General features: G+C 40.1%; 1 protein-coding gene across 1 annotated transcript; it reads left to right on the top strand.

Moving 5' to 3' along the window:
* The first annotated feature begins 8,845 nt into the window (after window positions 1–8,845).
* LOC143437289 (uncharacterized) lies at window positions 8,846–11,911 on the top strand. Its single transcript, XM_076922100.1, has 4 exons — window positions 8,846–8,879; window positions 9,078–9,138; window positions 10,318–11,441; window positions 11,775–11,911. The coding sequence occupies exons 1-4, from the start codon at window positions 8,846–8,848 to the stop codon at window positions 11,909–11,911; spliced, it is 1,356 nt and encodes a 451-aa protein (XP_076778215.1).
* Window positions 11,912–18,800: the final 6,889 nt, after the last annotated feature.

Genomic DNA, 18,800 nt, shown 5'->3' with positions numbered 1-18,800 from the left:
GTTTACTAAAATTCCTCTTTAATGTTAATGGTGTTAGCATTCTGTCTAAAACTCCACCTCTCAGTTATCTGGTGACAGCCAGGTATGCTCCTCCCCATAGTTACCTCTCTTTAAAGACAGATGGAATACATTCTACTGCTGTGTGGGAAGCTGTGGAGGAAGGGGATGACTCAGCAGGCTCATGCCTCCTGCTGAGATATTTTTCCCCTGGAGGGACCATGCCTCATACTGAGACAGCTCTTCCCCAGTAGCAACCAGCCACAAGACATTATAGTAGCCGGGCGGTGGTGGCACACACCTTTAATCCCAGCACTTGGGAGGCAGAGGCAGGTGGATTTCTGAGTTCGAGGCCAGCCTGGTCTACAAAGTGAGTTCCAGGACAGCCAGGACTACACAGAGAAACCCTGTCTCGAAAAACCAAAAAAAAAAAAAAAAGACATTATAGTATAGAATATAGTTTATTCAGGACATGGAGAGGGGAGTTAAGAGGGTGAGGGTAGTAGAGGCAGGGAAAAGCAGAGAGGTGAAGAGAGTAGAGAAGTAGAGGCCAGGCATGAGCCTGTGGAGAGAGAGGGGGGAGGGAAGAGAAGAGCCTAAGAGGGCCAGAGTAAGAGAGAGCAAGAGATCAAGAGATCAAAAGAGAGGAAGTAGCAAGCAGCCACTTTTACAGGCGGTCAGTCCTACCCAGCTGTTGCCAGGTAACTGTGGGGAGAAGCATACCTGGCAGTTGCCATGTTTAGACATGTTTAGACAGAATGCTAAGAAATAACCAGGGTATCCTTCCACTTGTGGGTCAGAATGATATCTCCACTGCACCTTGAGTAATGGGCTATGGAATCTATTCACCTGGATTACAGGAAGAAGAAGGCAAGTGCTGTAAGGAAAGCTCAGGTAAGGTCTGGAGTCAGGTCCTGGTAACTGCAGGATCATTGCTCTCAGAGGACAGAACAGCAGGCAGCTGAACAGCCAGAGCTGGAATGCTGGGTTCTCCCCCAGGGCTGGGTGGAGTCAGATTCCTCTTTGAAGACAGAAACAAATGCTAATGGTGTACAAACCCCTCCTGAGCTCTGGAAAAGGTCTGACCCTGGTCTGGAAGCACACTTTATCCTTGAGGAGTGGTAAGACTCACTGGCCAATCAAGGCTCCCAGGCAGATCTGCCAATCAGAGAAGGAGGCGGGTTCTTCTGGGTGCCATTCTGCAAGTTTGCAGTGGCTGTGCAGGCTTGAATGCTCATCTGTGCCCTGATCTGAGCTCTGCTGTTGTTGCTGTGTGGAGACCTCAGGGAAACTCTGAAATCAAGCCATGGTGAGCACAGGATCACTGCCCACAATGGGTAGGGGCAGGCAGCTGAGCAGTGGGAGCTGGGGTGCTGGGTCCTCTCTGGGGCTGCATGGGAAGCATCAGCCAGATGTGACCACCTGTGAGGTCCCTGGTGATGCCCCTCACGTGTTAGATCATGAGGTGTCCTCTGAGTAATGTCACTATCATGGCTGATTCTGAATCTGCATAAAACATTTGTACCATTTGCTTTCTTTCTTTCTTTCTTTCTTTCTTTTTTTTTTTTTTTATTTTTTTTATTTTTTTTTTATTTTTGATTTTTGAAGACTGTTTCTCTGTGTAGTCCTGGAAGTCCTGGAACTCACTCTATAGACCAGGCTGGCCTCGAACTCAGAAATCCGCCTGTCTCTCTGTCCGAAGTGCTGGGATTAAAGGCATGTGCCACCATCGCCCAGCTGAACCAGTTGCTTTCTTTTAGAAACAAGGGTGGTTTCTCTGACTCTGCAGCACATCTGTCCAAACCCTTTTGTCTTTTATACATTAAGAAGACAGGCATAGCTGGGAAGTGGTGGCGCACGCCTTTAATCCCAGCACTTGGGAGTCAGAGGCAGACAGATTTCTGAGTTCAAGGCCCGCCTGGTCTACAGAGTGAATTCCAGGACAGCCAGGGCTATACAGAGAAACCCTGTCTCAAAAAAACAAAACAAAAAAATCCTGTTTTTAATGAAGACAGGCATAAATCTAACAGATCTGCTTTCATACATTACTTGTTTTTGTTTTGTTTAGTTTTTGTTAATCTTTTTCTGTTACAGTTTTTTATGTTGCTTTATTTTTTATGTTTAGTGTTTGATTATTATGTGGTAAAGGGACTTTTTTTCTCCAATCTGTTGGGTGTTTAGCATGCTTCTTGTACATTAACAGGCATCTTCTTTGGTTTAAGAAAAGTTTCCTTTATGATTTCATTGAAAATATTTTCTAGATCTTTGGGCTGATATTCTTCTTCCTCTATTCCAGTCATCTGTAGTTTTCCCTTCTCATATGTTGCAGAATTCCTGGTTGTTTACTGACAGAAAAGTTTTAGTATCCACATTTTTTGACCAATGTATCTATTTTGTTTTATTCATCTTTAATGTTTGAGACTCCCTCTTCCTTTCCTGTTCCCTAGGTGAACCTTGCCTCTGCAGTTGTCAGTGCACAGATAATTCCAATGCTCTGCTCTCAGGGACTTAGCAACTGCTTAAGTCATTCCCTGCCTCCATCACCTGCTGCTGTTGTCAGGTGTGCTTTATATACATGGCCCACCAGCTACACAGCTCTCTCTGTTCCCTGTCTCTGTTCTCTGCACATGCCCTTCTCTATTCTCTTTGTCTACTCTCAGGTCTCTCTCTCTGCTCCCTGTCTGTCTGCCTGTCTGGAGGTCCTCTTGTGCATCTCTATCCCTTCCATTAAACAACCTCTTTTGTACCATATCTGTTGCATTTTTTAATTTCTCAGGACCTGCTGTCATATGATAGCTTGGATTTCTTGGTGACAAATGTTCCTGATTGTTATTTATTATATTCCTATGGTGCTGTCTAGGCCTCTGGGTCTGAAGTGATTATTGATTTAGGTAATGATTTTTGGATTTGTCTTGTTTTGGTGGGAGTTTGGCTCCTTGGTGACTGTTTAATGTATGGATTTGCAGAGAGCATTGGCTGAGTCTGGCCTCTTTTACTGACCTGTTTGTTATGTTCAAGAGGGAACATTGCTTGCTAATGTTGAAAGCTGGGAGAAGAGGTTTACAGGAAGAGATGATCTTAGTAATCTACAAGGAGACTTTGTCATTAGCAAGGTTAGCCTGCTTCTGTTGTTTAGTACAGCAAAATTGTGAAAATTTCACTCAGGATAACCAATATTCTGGTAGGTATATAGAAAGTTTACCTTGTGTCTTTTCAGGCATGGCATGTAGGTGAACAGGAACTGTCTGTGCAAGTGGGGACTATTATACAGGGGTAAGGCAGGAAAGGAAAGGCAAGTGGGGATGGTCTGCAGTATCTTTAGGAGGCATGCACATTTTTTGAGATTGCACAAAGTCCACTTGAGCAGACATCCTATGACAAGACCCACTTATCAACAGCAAGTAAAGGTACAACAGCAGGGTTTCAGTACATATAGATAACAAATAAACCTTAAAGAGAAAAAAAAAAACTTAGCCTACACATGATAGTTGTCAGATGGTTTTGACCCTTTGTTTGATTCCTGCAAATTTTGCCAGACATGCTGTTTCTAAAAAATTGCTGACCTGTAGGTTAATGCCCCAAGCTTCCTGTAACTACAATTCATATCCAGAAACCCTAGACTCAGTCTCTCAGTTTGGACCTGATGTGAGATTGACTGTGGAGAATCCTTGTTACTGAGCTCATAGTACAGACCTTTGTGTATTTGCATTGCAATAGGTTCTTGGTGGTCTTTGGGGTGCCAGTGACTTGGGAACAACATCTTGGTGCATGGACTGGAATCCTGAAACCTGTTGCAGTAAATCTTTCGCCCATTGGTAGTCCATAGAAGAAAAGACACAAGTCAATAAGTATCAAATGAATGCTGCATGCCTAGATTGGGCAGATTTACCATTAAACTACACTATTTCCCGGCTATGAGAGCTCTTAACAACTTGCGGTTTCCTAGGTCTTCTTCGTCTTCTCTCTCTCCACCAACTGCCCTCTGCTTCGACCAACTCCCAACTCCCTCGCTTCTCCTCCAACAGCTCCTGGTCACTTCTTTTCCTCCTCTGGCTCCTCTCACTCCTCTTCTACTGCCCACTCACTGGCTGTAGCCTTTATTTAACAAATTTGATTGGACAGAAGGTTTACAAGATTCACTCCTCCTTCGAAGCCCCTCCCAGGAGTGGAGTTACCATGACAACAAGAGACTAGGGCTATCCACCACAGAAACCCTCAGGAATACCAAATGAAGGCTGATGTGTCTTTGTTCTTTGTGTCAGCTTTGTGTCTGTCTGACTTGGTTTATGGATTTTTCTTGATTATTTGTAGAGGGAGATGACTAAAGTGAATGTGGAAGCACAGTGTAGTGGGTGCCCTAGAGAGTTGAAGCCACAAAAGGCTTGGAAGAAGTTTCAGAGCATGGTGTAGGGGATGGTGTGCCTATGGTCTTAATTTCTGGGAAGGTTAGAGCAGACTTGGAACCCTGCTGCAGGGCTCACAGCTACCTTCCTATCTTCATTTTCTCCTCTGTACAAGTGAAGGAATCTGCTGGGTAGCCTTTACCACCCCATTGTGGCTATTTTATGTGTGGCACTTTGATATTCTCTCACTGAGGAAATCAGACAGACTCCATCCTAATTTATTTAGTTACCAGCCCCACACCTTGGGATAAATCCTTCTTAACAACAGGACCTAGACCCATTGACTAGTCCATGACAGAGAGCTCTTTGAGACAGCATCCAGGGCAAAATCAGGCTCTGCCTACCTTGTTTTGTGGATAGAAAGACAAAGACCTCATTTCCCAACTCCTGAACTACCCTCTGCCCAGTTCATATGTGACTCTGTAGTTTTGAACTTGGAGTTGTCATGAGATGGAAGGTCATTCTTCATCGATTCTAACAAATTTAGCAGATCTTCCTTGGGTCAGAGATCCTGTCCTTTGTGGTGATCATTTCTGGGTCTGTGAGACAATCTGCTTTTCTGTCCACCTTCCAGCTGTTTTAGCCTCGTCTTTGGTAGCAATGGCCTGGAAACCCAGAGTTAAAGATGCCTCACCCCAGGTCAGCACATCCTCTGAGCTCCCCATTCCAGTGTATCCTTCCCTGCTCTGAGACAGGTGCCCTCCCTATTTTGTCCTTGCTCAGCCAAAACTCCAGGTCCCTCGTGGGGTGGCAGGAGCTTTTGTATTGATATGGTTAGCTCATTGTTTTTGAATGTAACAACTTCCTCATTTATTATTGTATCTGTGTCATAATTGTTTTCAGTTCTCAGCATTTCAGAGCTACAGTCATCTGAAGGAACCTCAATTGAGGGTGTGCCCTCATCAGGATGGCTAGTTGCTATGTCTGTGAGAGATAGTGTTGATGATTGATTAGGAAGACTCTTCTATGCCAGGCAGTGATGGCGCACACCTTTAATCCCAGCACTTGGGAGGCAGAGGCAGGCGGATTTCTGAGTTTGTGGCCAGCCTGGTCTACAGAGTGAGTTCCAGGATAGCCAGGGATACATAGAGAAACCCTGTCTCAAAAAACCAAAAAAGGGAAGACTCTTCCACTGAGGGTGGCAATATCCCTAAGCAAGTGGTCCTGGGCTGGATGAGAGAGCAGGCTGAGCATGAGACAGTGACCAAGCAAGAGAACAAGCCAGGAGACAATGTTTGTCCATGCTTTTTGCCTTCAGTTTTTAATCTAAGCTTTCAAAATGATGTGCTGTGATCTGACAGAATCATGTACAACAACCACTTATTACCTGAGAGGCTTTTGCTTAGAGGATTCAATCACAGCAGCAGAGTAGCAAGTTAGAACAACAACATGGCATCAAAGGGTTATTTTGCTGCTGTACAGAATCTATGTTGTAGATTGCATTCTTGTGGACAAGAACATATTTTGGGTATAAAGGTTTTTGGATTGGTTGGTGTCTTTAACTCTCCACTGGGGTTCCTGCCTGACTGCAGATGTGGCCTCTTCAGCATCCATATCTCACTGCTATGCATCTCAGCTAAGATCAGCTCCATAGTCTCCTTGTCACCCTCCATTTCATGGTCTCTGGCACATCCTAAATATACCCCCTTCTCTCAGCCAGCTACAGATTTTGATTCATTTTCTTCCTCTGGCCCTCTCTTGTCTCTCACCACACCTGTTGCTGGTTCTCCCCGATTTCCCCTTCTTATCTGCCCTCCCATCCAGTTCTCTCTTTTCCATCTGCCTCCTATGATGTTATACTCCCCCTTCTGAGTGATATTCAACTGTGCTCATTTGGGCCTTCTTTCTTGTTTAGTTTCTTTGTGTCTATGGAGTGTAGTGTGGGTTTCCTATATTTTATGATTACTATTCACTTGTAAGTGAGTAAATGCATGCATGTGTTTTTAGGTCTGGGTTACCCAAATCCAGATGGTAGTTTCTAGCTGTATCCATCTGCCTGAAAAATTCATGATGTCCTTGTATTTTATAGCTGAATAATGTTTCATTTTGTAAGTGAACCACATTTTCTATATTCATATTTTATTTAAGGGGCATCTGGATTCTTTTCAGTTTCAAGTTGTTATGATTAAAATGGCTATGAACTTAGTGTAGACCCTGCTCTAGGTCACCTGCCTCTACAGAGTCCCTCCTGTATCTTCTGTTTGTCCTTTGAGAGGGTGTGGGCCCCTGGGAATCCATGATGGTGTATCAAGTCTCTATTGGGTTAGGTGGATTCTCTCCACTGAGGCCAGATGTGGCAGCCCAGTTAAGGGAACAGATTACAATGATAGACAGCAGCTTTAGGGACAGCTCCTGCTACAGTAGTTGGAGGACCATCATGAAGACTAAGCTGCACATCTGCTACTTATGGGCCATGGTCCTTTGTCCAGCCTGTGTGTGTTATTGTGTGTGGCTCAGTCTCTGAATGTCCCCAAGGATCAAGGTTAGTTGAGTATGTTGCTCTTCCTGTGGAGTTCCTATCCTGTTCAGGACCCTCAATCCTTTCCCCAACTCTTCCATCAGAGTTACCAAGGTCTATGCAATGTTTGACTGTGGATCTCTGCTTCTGCTGCAGTCAGCTGCTGGGTGGAGCATCTCAATGGACAATTATGCAAGGCTCCTGTGTGGGAGCATCACAGAGTATCCTTAATAATGTCATGGATTCAAGCTTGTCCATGTTTGTCTCCAATTGAATGAGTTTTCATTGTGCACTCCTTCAGTCTCTGCTCCAGCATTTCTTTTAGACAAGATAAATTTTGTTCTGGGTGTCTCCAGTGTTGTGGTTGAATCTGATCTTTCAGCTTTCTTCTCATGCTCCCATACATTCCCCATTTGGACTCTGTCCCTCAATCATATAAGATACCTTGCACACATTTGCTGTTCAATGCTATGCTATTTTGCAAACCTTGCGGTTTTATATTTTTAACTTTATTCATTCTGTTTTTGTTTTTCTAGACCAAAGTTTTCAGTGTAGCCCTTTCTGTCTTGATTGTAGATATAGAAACCACATAAGCCCCCTGACATGTTTTTGTTCAATGAGCACATGATATTGTGCTGATCTTCATCTACATATTTAATTTTGAAATTCAGCCTTATATATAGATTATATTCTGTTTCTCCAGATGGCTTATGCTCCTGTCATCAATATTACCATATGCTTCAGATTCATTGAATTGCAGGTGTATGATTTTCTGCCTAACTCTTATGTTTCTTGTGAAATTTTTGAATAAACAAGTGTATTATGTTTGTGTGCATGAATATGGATATCATTTGTGCCTCACCTTTACTGTTGTCAGAAGATGGCCTCAGAACTCCTAATTGTGAGGAAATGGACACGTGTTGGTCCACATGTGTATGCTAGAAATTGACCACCATTATGTGGAAGACCAGCAAGATCTTTCAACTCCTGAGCTATATCTCCTGAATTACATTCTTTATTTTTGGACAACATATACATACTGCCAGGCGGTGGTGGTGCACACATTTAATCCCAGCACTTGGGAGGCAGAGGCAAGTAGATTTCTGAGTTTGAGGCTAGCCTGGTCTACCGAGTGAGCTCCAGGACAGCCAGGGCAACACAGAGAAACCTTGTCTCGAAAAAACAAAAGAAAACATATACATTATTAATATTTTCATCTATCAATTTTTAACTCTTTAAACATGCATTCTCTTTTATTAAAATTTAATTAATGTTGCTGTTTAAACTGGTTCATTTTATGTTTATGCAAGATGAATACAGAACTGCAGTGAATGTATAATTCTTTGTAGGAACTTCAGTAAAGAACTGTAAGTTCATTCTATCATTTTTGTTTCCTGGTTTATTTTTGTGGCAGAGTGAGGTTCTTAACATGTAAAGTTTGCTGTCCTGAAACTGATTGCATAGACCTAGCTGGCATGCATCTCAACGACATACACCTGCCTGTACCTCTGCGATTAAAGACATGAGCAAATATATGCAGCTTGCTCATCACCTTTGTAGTTAGTAATTGTTCATACAGCTTTTCAGATGTGTGCTCAGTACAGTTGATCTGTTTCCCCCTGCATATACCTCTCAATTGCCATTTGTGTTTCAAGGCTATATTCTATTCTAAGGGTTCACGAGTGACACAGCTGAACCCTGTGTCAAGGGTCCAAGTGTCAATCTTTCAAGTTTCTTCTAAACTGACATGGTGATTATATTATAATTTGTGTGTCAGAAAATAAGTGGAGGAATCATATGAATTATAAGAATATATTGTCTAGGAAGGATACATTTACTTTGTAGTGATGTCAGTATCATGCTTTCTGTTGTACACATGTACGGGATATTTTAGCAAGCAGTGAGTTTCGATGATGTGCATGTGGACTTCACTGAGGAAGAGTGGAATTTGCTGGATCCTTCCCAGAAGAATCTCTACAAAGATGTGATGCTTGAGACCTACTGGAACCTCACTGCTATAGGTAACACTGTGAATTTTCTTTTGCTTCTCAATATAAGGGAAAAATGTTTCTTGGTTACTGACGATCATCTCTTATTTCAATAGAGAACAAGTAATATTGGATGAATAAATCAGGTTCATTGCTGTGAAAATTCAGAGTAATCTGAATTTTGCCTATTTCCAATACCATATCATTCGTTTTTTGGTACCTTGGTTTCAGGCTATAATTTGGAAGTCCATCATCCTAAAGAACAACATCAAACTTCTAGAAGTCATGAAAGGTAATTTTAATGTTTAAGTTAATACAAATATGCCTCTGAGAAAATTTTAATATGATCAGGAAGCTCTAAAGGAAAGCAAGTGTGTAAAATATCAGTCCTATTATTGTAGCTATGATTATAATATTCTCCCAAAACTATGTCCCTCATTGTCAGTTATCTGATTTGTGTTTGCAAGGCATTTCTGTAAGGAAGAAGAGGAGGAAAAAATGCCTTAAGGGATTCCTTTATTTGATTTGTATCTCCATTAGAACTATGTTGTGGAACTATGAATTTGTATAGTCTCATAATATTTAGATGTTGCACATTGAATAGTGATGAACATGTACCCATAACCTTCTAATAAGCAAGTAGTCTATGATAAAGTTGGTGATACTCATATTCTTGTAGTGAAACTTTTAAGTTTATTGTGAGGTCATTTTATGAGAGTCAAGAATGTCCTGGAGAAACATTAATCATGTCTACAATGAACAAAAGTCAATGTGAATTCAATGTGGAAACCTTTCATTTGTTCTTCTTTTTTAATGGTTGTATCAATTGTCAGAATGGATGAAACCATGTGAGCATAGAGATACTAAAAGGAACAAGGTAACTCCATCTACTTCAGAACAATGAGAAGATACGTAGTATTCTGCCTTTGGTAGACTTTCTGAATATGATAGGTGTTTGCAGTTAATTGGTTTTCTGACTTTACTGGGAACATCCCCAAAGTCACACTGCAGAAAACCTCTATGGGTACTAGAAGGTTGTAAATTCTTTTGTTCATCCTGGTTCACAGTGCTGCTGATGTGTGATGCACACTACAGGAAAAACTAAGAATATAATCAGTGTTTTAGTGCTCTGAGTTATTCCATATTTCTTATGACATGTTAAAAACATCATATAGAAATCTCATATAGAAAAAGGAGGCTATAAATGTGAACCATGTAATAAATGCTCTTACCATCACAGGTATTTTCAGAGAGGTAAACCAACCCACAGTGAGCAAGTACAACCATGAACATCAAAGTGATAAAACCATAAGATTTGAGTGTTCTTTATTATTATACCAACTATATTGTTGGTATAATAATATAATATAATATAATATTATAATATAATAAAATGTATTCATATTGGTAAAAAAATTGATCAGGCTAATGAATGTGGTAAATCTTTCACATGTGCCCATTATTGTTGCAGGCTTGAAAAAAGTCATACTGGACAGAAACCTTGTGAATGTATCCAATGTGGTAAAGCCTTTTCATGGTACACTAATCTACAAAGACATAAAAGAACACATACTGGACAGAAACCACATGAATGTAATCAATGTGGTAAAGCCTTTTCAAGTCACAGTAATCTCCAATATCCTAAGAGAACACATACAGGAGAGAAACCTTATGAATGTAATCAATGTGCTAAAGCCTTTTCATTTCACAGTAGTCTCCAAACACATAAAAGAACACATACTGGAGAGAAACCTTATGAATGCAATCAATGTGGTAAAGCCTTTACACAACAAAGTCATCTCCAAATCCATGAAAGAACACATACTGGAGAGAAACCCCATGAATGTAATCAATGTGGTAAAGCCTTTTCCTGTCACAGTGGTCTCCAATGTCATAAGAGAACACATACAGGAGAGAAACCTTATGAATGTAATCAATGTGTTAAAGCCTTTTCATGTCACAGTAATCTCCAAATACATAAAAGAACACATACAGGAGAGAAACCTTATGAATGTAATCAATGTGGTAAAGCCTTTACACAGCAAAGTCATCTCCAAATCCATGAAAGAACACATACTGGAGAGAAACCCCATGAATGTAATCACTGTGGTAAAGCCTTTTCAAGTCACAGTAATCTCCAAATGCATAAAAGAACACATACAGGAGAGAAACCTTATGAATGTAATCAATGTGATAAAGCCTTTTCAAGTCACAGCAATCTCCAAATGCATAAAAGAACACACACAGGAGAGAAACCTTATGAATGTAATCAATGTGGTAAAGCCTTTTCATGGCACAGTAGTCTCCAAAGACATAAAAGAACACATACTGGAGAGAAACCTTATGAATGTGATCGATGTGGTAAAGCCTTTTCATGTCACAGTAGTCTCAATTGTCATATGAGAACACATACTGGAGAGAGATCTCATGAATGTAATCAATGTGATAAATCCTTTACAAGTCACAGTCATCTCCAAAGACATAAAAGAACACATACTGGAGAGAAACCTTATCAATGTAATCAATGTGGTAAAGGCTTTACACAACAAGGTCATCTCCAATATCATAAAAGAATTCATACCAGAGAGAAACCTTAGTTATGTAATCAATGTGGAAAAAAAAAACATTTATAAGTGAAAAGGTTCCAAAGACATAAATGATCACATACTGGAGAGAAACTTTATGAATATAATTCATATAGTAAAAGCCTTTTCACAAAGTTTTTGTTCCCAAAACCATAAAAGAACCCGTATTTGAAAGAAACCTATGAATACCATCATTGTGGTAAAAGCCTTTCCATAAGGATTTTTCCCCAAAACATAAAAGAACCCATATTGGACAGAACTATGAATGTAATCATTGTGCCAAAGCCTTTGCATGTCGCACTAGTCTCGAAAACATAAAAGATCCCATACTGGAAGACATCTCATGAATGTGATCAATGTGGTAAAGACTTTTCACAACTTTATCATCTTCATTACTATAAAAGAACAGGTACAGGAGAGAAACCTCTTGAATGTAATCAGTGTTGTAAAGCATTTGCAAGTCACAGTCATCTGCCGTGACAGGAGAGATCACATACCAGAGAGAAACCTGCTTGAATATTCACAATGTGGTAAAGCCTTTGCATGTCATAGTTCTTCAGACATACACAAAGAAATCACACTGGAGAGAAGCCTCATTAATGTAATCACTGTGGAAAAACTGACAGTTCCCTTTTATCTGTGACTACATAATAGAGCACATTCAAGAGAGTGACTCAGTGTCATCAAGGTACTAAGCCCTTGCATGTCACAGGCATCGCCTGATCCATAAAAGAACACATACTGTAGAGAAACTGCATGAATGCTATGAATGAGGTAAAGTCTTTGCATGACAATGTTCTCTCCAAATACCTCAAGTGACACAATTTTTAGAGAAACCTTATGAATGTAACAAACGTGGAGAAGCCTGTGCTTATCACTATAGTCTCCAAAGACATAAAAGCCCACAAATTGGACAGAAATCTTGTGAATGTACTCAAGTTGGAATACAAATTCTTATTAAACATTTCTGTGACTGGAGTTTCTTATTGATTATTGATTAGCCTCGATTATTTATTACCAATGATTATTGATCAGCATCAATTATTGATTATTGATTGGTGTTGATTATTGATTGCTATTGATTATTGATCAGCATCAATCAATTGTTGTTCGTTATCAATTGCTATCTGTTATTGGTTAACATTAATTATTGATCAGCATCAATTATTGATTATTGATTGGTGTTGATTATCGATTACTATCGGTTATTGATTAGCATTGATTATTATTATTATTTAGGCTTGAACCCACTTCTGCCAGTTGTAAAGACAGAGTGTCAAAACACTTAACTGAATGAAAGCATTTATAGTAGGAATAAACTGTGGTAATTTGAATATGGTTGTCACTAAGAAGTGACAGTATGTTTGGCCTTGTGGGAGTAGATATTACTGTTTTGAAGGAAGTAAACTCCTAGGGTGGTGGTCTTTGGAGCTCCATCCAGTAAAAAACAGACTCTTCTACCACTCAGCTGGAAGACAGTCTATTCCTGACTGCCTTCTCATGACAATGCAAAACCCTCAGCTTCTTCTCCAGCATCATGGCTGCCTGCATTCTGACATTCTTCCTGCTATATTGGTCATGAACTAAACATTTGAAATTGTAAGACAGACCGAATTAACTCTTTGCCTTTAAAACAGTTGCCTTGGTCACAGTGTATCTTCTTAGCAATGGAAATTCTATCTGAGACAGAAGTTGGTACCCAAGGCTTACGTATTCTTATTGGTAGGCCTGACCATGCTTTTGTTGGAAGCAATGTGAGTTTTTAAACTTTGGATTTGTACATGCATTAAGTGGAACTTCATGGGCCATGGTAGTAGAACACATATGTACTAAGGGTGGTTTGAATTTTGTATATAGTTTTTGTAATGTTTGCTGAAGAATGTTGCTGTCTTTTGCTCTCATCTGAAGGTAAAAAGGTTTATTTCATTAATTGCATTGACAAAGGAAGTCTCAGGAAAGCCAAGCATAGCCTTTGCCCTGTGTTTACTCTCATGGTGATTGTTTTGATCATGCTTAGTAATCTTAGAAAGAAAAAATATAAAATCTTAGTTTCAAAGAGAAAATCTCACCAGGAAATTGAATGAAGCTAAATCCTGTGATCAAAGATACACAATGTTATTAAAGAAATGGTGATATTATGGCAAGATACCATCCACCTAAACATGTGGATGTGAAGTTGTATGGATGAGAACTGAATAATGTTAGGCATTATTATTAACTGGTTATTGTTTTTATGTGGACAAAAGGAGGTACAAGTATGTGTCAAATTGACAATGGACAGATTGTGATTACTATACTAGGTTTTCAATTTAAGATCTAAAAGGGCCGGACGGTGGTGGTGCACACCTTTAATCCCAGCACTTTGGAGGCAGATGCAGGAGGATTTCTGAGTTCAAGGCCAGCCTGGTCTACAGAGTGTGTTCCAGGACAGCCAGGGCTACACAGAGAAACCCTGTCTTAAAAAACCAAAAAAAAAAAAAAAAAAAAAAAAAGATCTAAAAGGATATACTTAGGTCCAGACATGGTGGTACATGCCTTAAATCTCAGGAGATGACAGTCAAGCAGATTTCTGGTTAAAGTCATCCTGGTACAATGTCAAAATCCATAATGGGACAAGCTAATAATTAGCAGATGATCGTCCTGAAATGCTTGCCTCAGATTACTATATAATCTGTGATGAATGTGCCCCATTAGCAAGGCTGTGGCAGACATAATTTTAGGAAAGATTCCTGCTATTAATATGCTTCTCCTATTATTACTAAACATATGTAACAATCACTAAGCAATAGCACACCCCTTTGGAGCAGATTTCTGCAGATCTACGAAGATGTACTATCTTGTAGTGATACTATATAGACAAATAGATGACTTCTTAAGTCTTAATGATGATTCTATAAGAATTCTTAAAATTATGTCAATGATTATTAAGGTCTTTTATAACAGGACTGCTATTAAGTTCCTCAGGCATAGTCAAAACAGCAATGAGAACTCTGCAGGTCTCCCAAGTGTTTTCAGTTAACTGCCTCAAGAGAGATAGTAACTAGACTTTTTCTGGCTCAAAGCACATTCCAAGAAGTAAAACAATTAACCAATGATCACTAAAAGGGAATTAATGCTGTATTATAGGTACCAGGACAGAAGAGAAAACATTGCCTGGGTTTGTCTATACAAAACTTCACTAATTTCTTAAGTTATAGTTTCAAACTTTCAGTGAACTTGTGGAGCTAGACAGGTGATGAATGTCTAGCTAGATATTTGCTCCTAATGAATATTCATGTAAACATTCTGTGGTGTAAACTTCTATTTCAATTTATGACTTGAATTTTGGTGTGAACTTGTGATGAACTTTGTAACATGTGATCATGTACTCGGAAGGATGTATAAATACTGAAGACAAAGGTGAAGTTAGTTAGTGAGTTAGGGGGTTAGTTTGTTAGGAGCCCTTAGTCCTTTCCTTTTCCCCTGCCTAGATGTTTTCTCCCTTAGAATTTTTACTTTGTTAGAATTTTTTCCTTCTCCCCACTCAGGACTTTTTCACCTTTCCCCTTAGATAGCTTCATAGGATACCTTTTTACACTTAAATAAATCTATAGCAACTTATTAAAGTGTCTTTTCTTCCTGTGCTCTCAGACTAGCTAGTTAGAGCCCAGCAGTTCCTGCTGAGATAGAACAAAGGCCTAATCCTCTAATTGCCTAATCCTCTGCTGTTAGGCTGCAGGTGTTAATCACCTAAGCCTGCAGTCTCTTACCCTCAGAAGAAATTTTTAGGACTTTTTAGAAGTTATCACCAGCATTCCAGTACAGGCCAGAAAGTCCTGAGACCCTCAGACTTTAATGCCATTACCAGAGTCTTACTCTGTGCCCCTGCCACTACCCTCTCAGAGCGAGGCTGGCTCCCTGTAGTACAGAACAAATTTGGGGCAATGAAAAGCTTAGGTACAGGCAAAGTGTCACACACCTTTTTATCCCAGCATTCAGCAGACAGAGATATGCAGATCTCTGAGTTCAAGGTTAATCTACTGAATAAAATCCAGGACAGTCAACCTTAGGAAGTGAAATTGTTGAAAAATAGAAAGCTGGTGATGAAGTAGCAGAAGGGGCCATGTTCCAGCCCCAGCAAGCAGAGGAACTCAGCTTCTTTGTCCATGTGACTCTGCTTTTAGAGGAAAGAATAGAAGGGACGACTGAGACAATTGATGCTGGTTGGCTGTAGTTAGAAAATTAGTGGGGATGAATAAGAAACCAGCACCACTGAGGTGAAATCTTCTGGTAATTGTTTTCTGAGAGAAGAAAGAAGTTGTATTCCAGAGGTAGCCAAGGTTGTCCCTTGTGGTGCAGCTTGATTCAGTCCTGTGTAAGACTCACCCAGGTGGCACTGGTTTTAAGGCATGAATGTTTCATGCAGTGCAGCTGAGACTTGGCACCAGGAAGGGAGCATGAGAGGAATGCAGTCAAGACTGTGTGTCACAGAAGAAACCAGCAGGTTTAAGATATCAGTCCCATGGGATGAGCAGAAAAAACAGCAGCAGCAGTTGAGTGGAGTCAAGCAGAACCCAGTGTACTATAGAGGGAAGAGCTGGAGAGAGACCCAGCTTCTTTTGAGGACAGAAGATCATCTGTGGAGCCCAGATACTGGGACAAGAAGCTGTAATTTTGAAATTACTTTGCAGACCCCAAGAGTTTTAGGTTCCTGAGCTGTAGGATACCTTCTAAGGAAACTACTTTCAGAAAATATAATCAGAAAAAAATGAACGAATTGTTCAAAAAAAAACGAATTGTGCTGCAGTGAGCAGGGCAGGAAGGAGTTGGAGATCTGAAAAACACTTTTTATATCAGACATCAAGATGAAGAGTTTAGAGATTGCCTTGCTGGGTTTTGGTCTTCTTTTGGCCCAGTATTTCCTCACATTGGTGATTAGGAATGGTGACCTATGTCCTGTGAATTTGGATGGATATTATGTGGTACTTTTTTGAAAGTATAGGGGATTATAGTTACATGATTGGAATGATCTCAGAAGAGGCTTTGAACTTTGGACTTTAACATTTATGAAACATCTATAGATGATGAGGACTTTTTAATTTGAACCTCACATATTTTATATTATTCTATTTTTAAAATATGGTCTCCATATAATCATGTGCTTGCACAATCATATGGGGGCCAGGCAGTGGAATGTGGTAGTATAAATATGCTTGGTTCAGGGAGTGGGAGGAAGTTATTATGCGATGTGGCCTTGGAGAAAGTGCATCACTGAAGGCTTTGAAGTTCCACCCAGTGCAGAATGGGCCCTCCTACTAGCTCCCTGGCAGACAGTCTCTTCCTGGCTCCCTTTGGATCAAGATGTAGAACTCTCAGCTTCTTCACCAGCATCATGTTTTCTTGCATGTCTGCCTTGCTTCCTGCTATGATGAAAAAGGACTAACACTCTGAAACTGTATCCCAGTCCCAATTAAACTGTTGTTTTTATAGGAGTTGCCTTGTTCATGATTTCTCTTCATAGCAATGGAAACACTAAGACAGACACCCTGTGAGTATATTTAATACGGTCAAGCCTTTGCACAATTCTCTAGTCTTCATTATTATGAAAGAATACATGCTAGAGTCTAAGCATGCCCCCTGTGACACAGGACACGCCTCCTGAGTCTTAAACATGCCCCCAGAGTACTAAACAGGCTCCCTGTGACTCAGGACATGCCCCTGCGTCTTAAACATGCCCTCTATGACTCAGGACATGCCCTCTGTGACTCTGGACAGAGTTCTAAACAGGCTCCCTGTGTCACAGGACACACCCCCTGAGTCTTAAGCAAACTCTCTGTGACCCTGGACACGACCCTGATTCTTAAGCTTGCCCCCCTGTGACTCAGGACACGCCTCCTGAGTCTTAAGCACACCCCTGTTTCTAAGGACACAGCCCCTGAGTTTAAAGCATACCCACTATGACTCAGGACACGCCCCCTCAATCTTAAACATGCCTTCTATGACCCTGGACATGCCCCTGAGTCTTAAGCATACCCCCTGTGACTCTGGACTCACCTTCTGAGTGCTAAACATGCACCCTGTGACTCAGGACATACCCACTGAGTTTTAAACACATTCCCCTGTGTCTCAGGTTACACCCCTGAGACTTAACCATGCCCTCTGTGACTCAGGTCACACCTACAGAGTCCTAATGTACATGTTTAGTATAATGAAGCCTTTGCACACCTCTGTAATCTTCATCATTATGAAACTATTCATACTGGACAGTGGTTACATCACTAATTGTGCTAAGGCCTTTAAATCATGGGGTCCACTGAGATCTAACACAACTCAAACACAGGACAAGGTAAATGATAAGAATTTATTGTAATCAAGTCACTACTGATAAATCAGTGCCAGAAAATTATACCCAGAAGTTTAGCTTCAATACCCCCAGCCTCACCCCACCCTGAACCAGAAAGTTATATAGCTTCCAAAAGGCAAAACCACAAAGTCCTGTGCCAAGTTATAGCTACATTTTCCTCCCAATCACATTTTTTTGTCTTTGTTGTTTTACTCTATGTCAAATGATACAGAATGTAGGTTGTATGGTCCACACTATCACAGCCATTTGTTCTTTTGATGTTAGGAACATGCATTGTATTTTGAGGAATAAAACATGAATAACAGAAATCATGGTTAGGAATGGTTGATATATTTAGGGAACAAACCATGAATAATAAAAGCTGGTTAGATATTATTTAATACACAGGTTTTAGATAACAAAACATGAGTGATGAAATCTGGTCAGATATTGCTAAGTACACAGGTCCCCTATGACCTGGGACGAAATTAGTTTCAGTTCATGATTAAATCAAGAGTGGTAACAAAAGGGCAGTCCTCAGGGCAAGTTTCTTTCGCTTCTTTCAAACATTTGTATATTATAGACATATCTGAATACATAGCAGAACATATATTGAATACATATCTTACAAATGTAATCAATGAGATAAAACCTTTTCACAACACAGTCATCTATGAACATAGAAGAACACATCCTTGAGAAATTCTATGAATAAGCAATGTAGTAAAGTCTTTGCATGTGGCAGTTGTCCTAGAAACCATGAGATAAAGGAATAATGCAAGAAACCCCATAAACGTAGTCAATGCATTAAAGTTTTGTACTTTCTGGTATCTTTATATAAGAGTAAACTCTTCAGCATGAAATCAATCTATTAAAGCCTTTGTGTATCACAGTAGTCTTTGAGGACCGTCAAGAATACCAAAAGTAATCTGTGACTACAAAGAATTTGGTAAGATCTTACCCAACACACATACACTGAGTTACTCAAGGTTATTTATTATGAGGAAAAAATGTGACAAGCATCAACAATCAATTCAAACATTATGG

The sequence above is a fragment of the Arvicanthis niloticus genome, chromosome Y (genome assembly GCF_011762505.2).
Source record: "Arvicanthis niloticus isolate mArvNil1 chromosome Y, mArvNil1.pat.X, whole genome shotgun sequence".
NCBI lineage: Eukaryota > Metazoa > Chordata > Mammalia > Rodentia > Muridae > Arvicanthis > Arvicanthis niloticus.
This window is presented reverse-complemented; position numbering and strand designations above follow the sequence as displayed.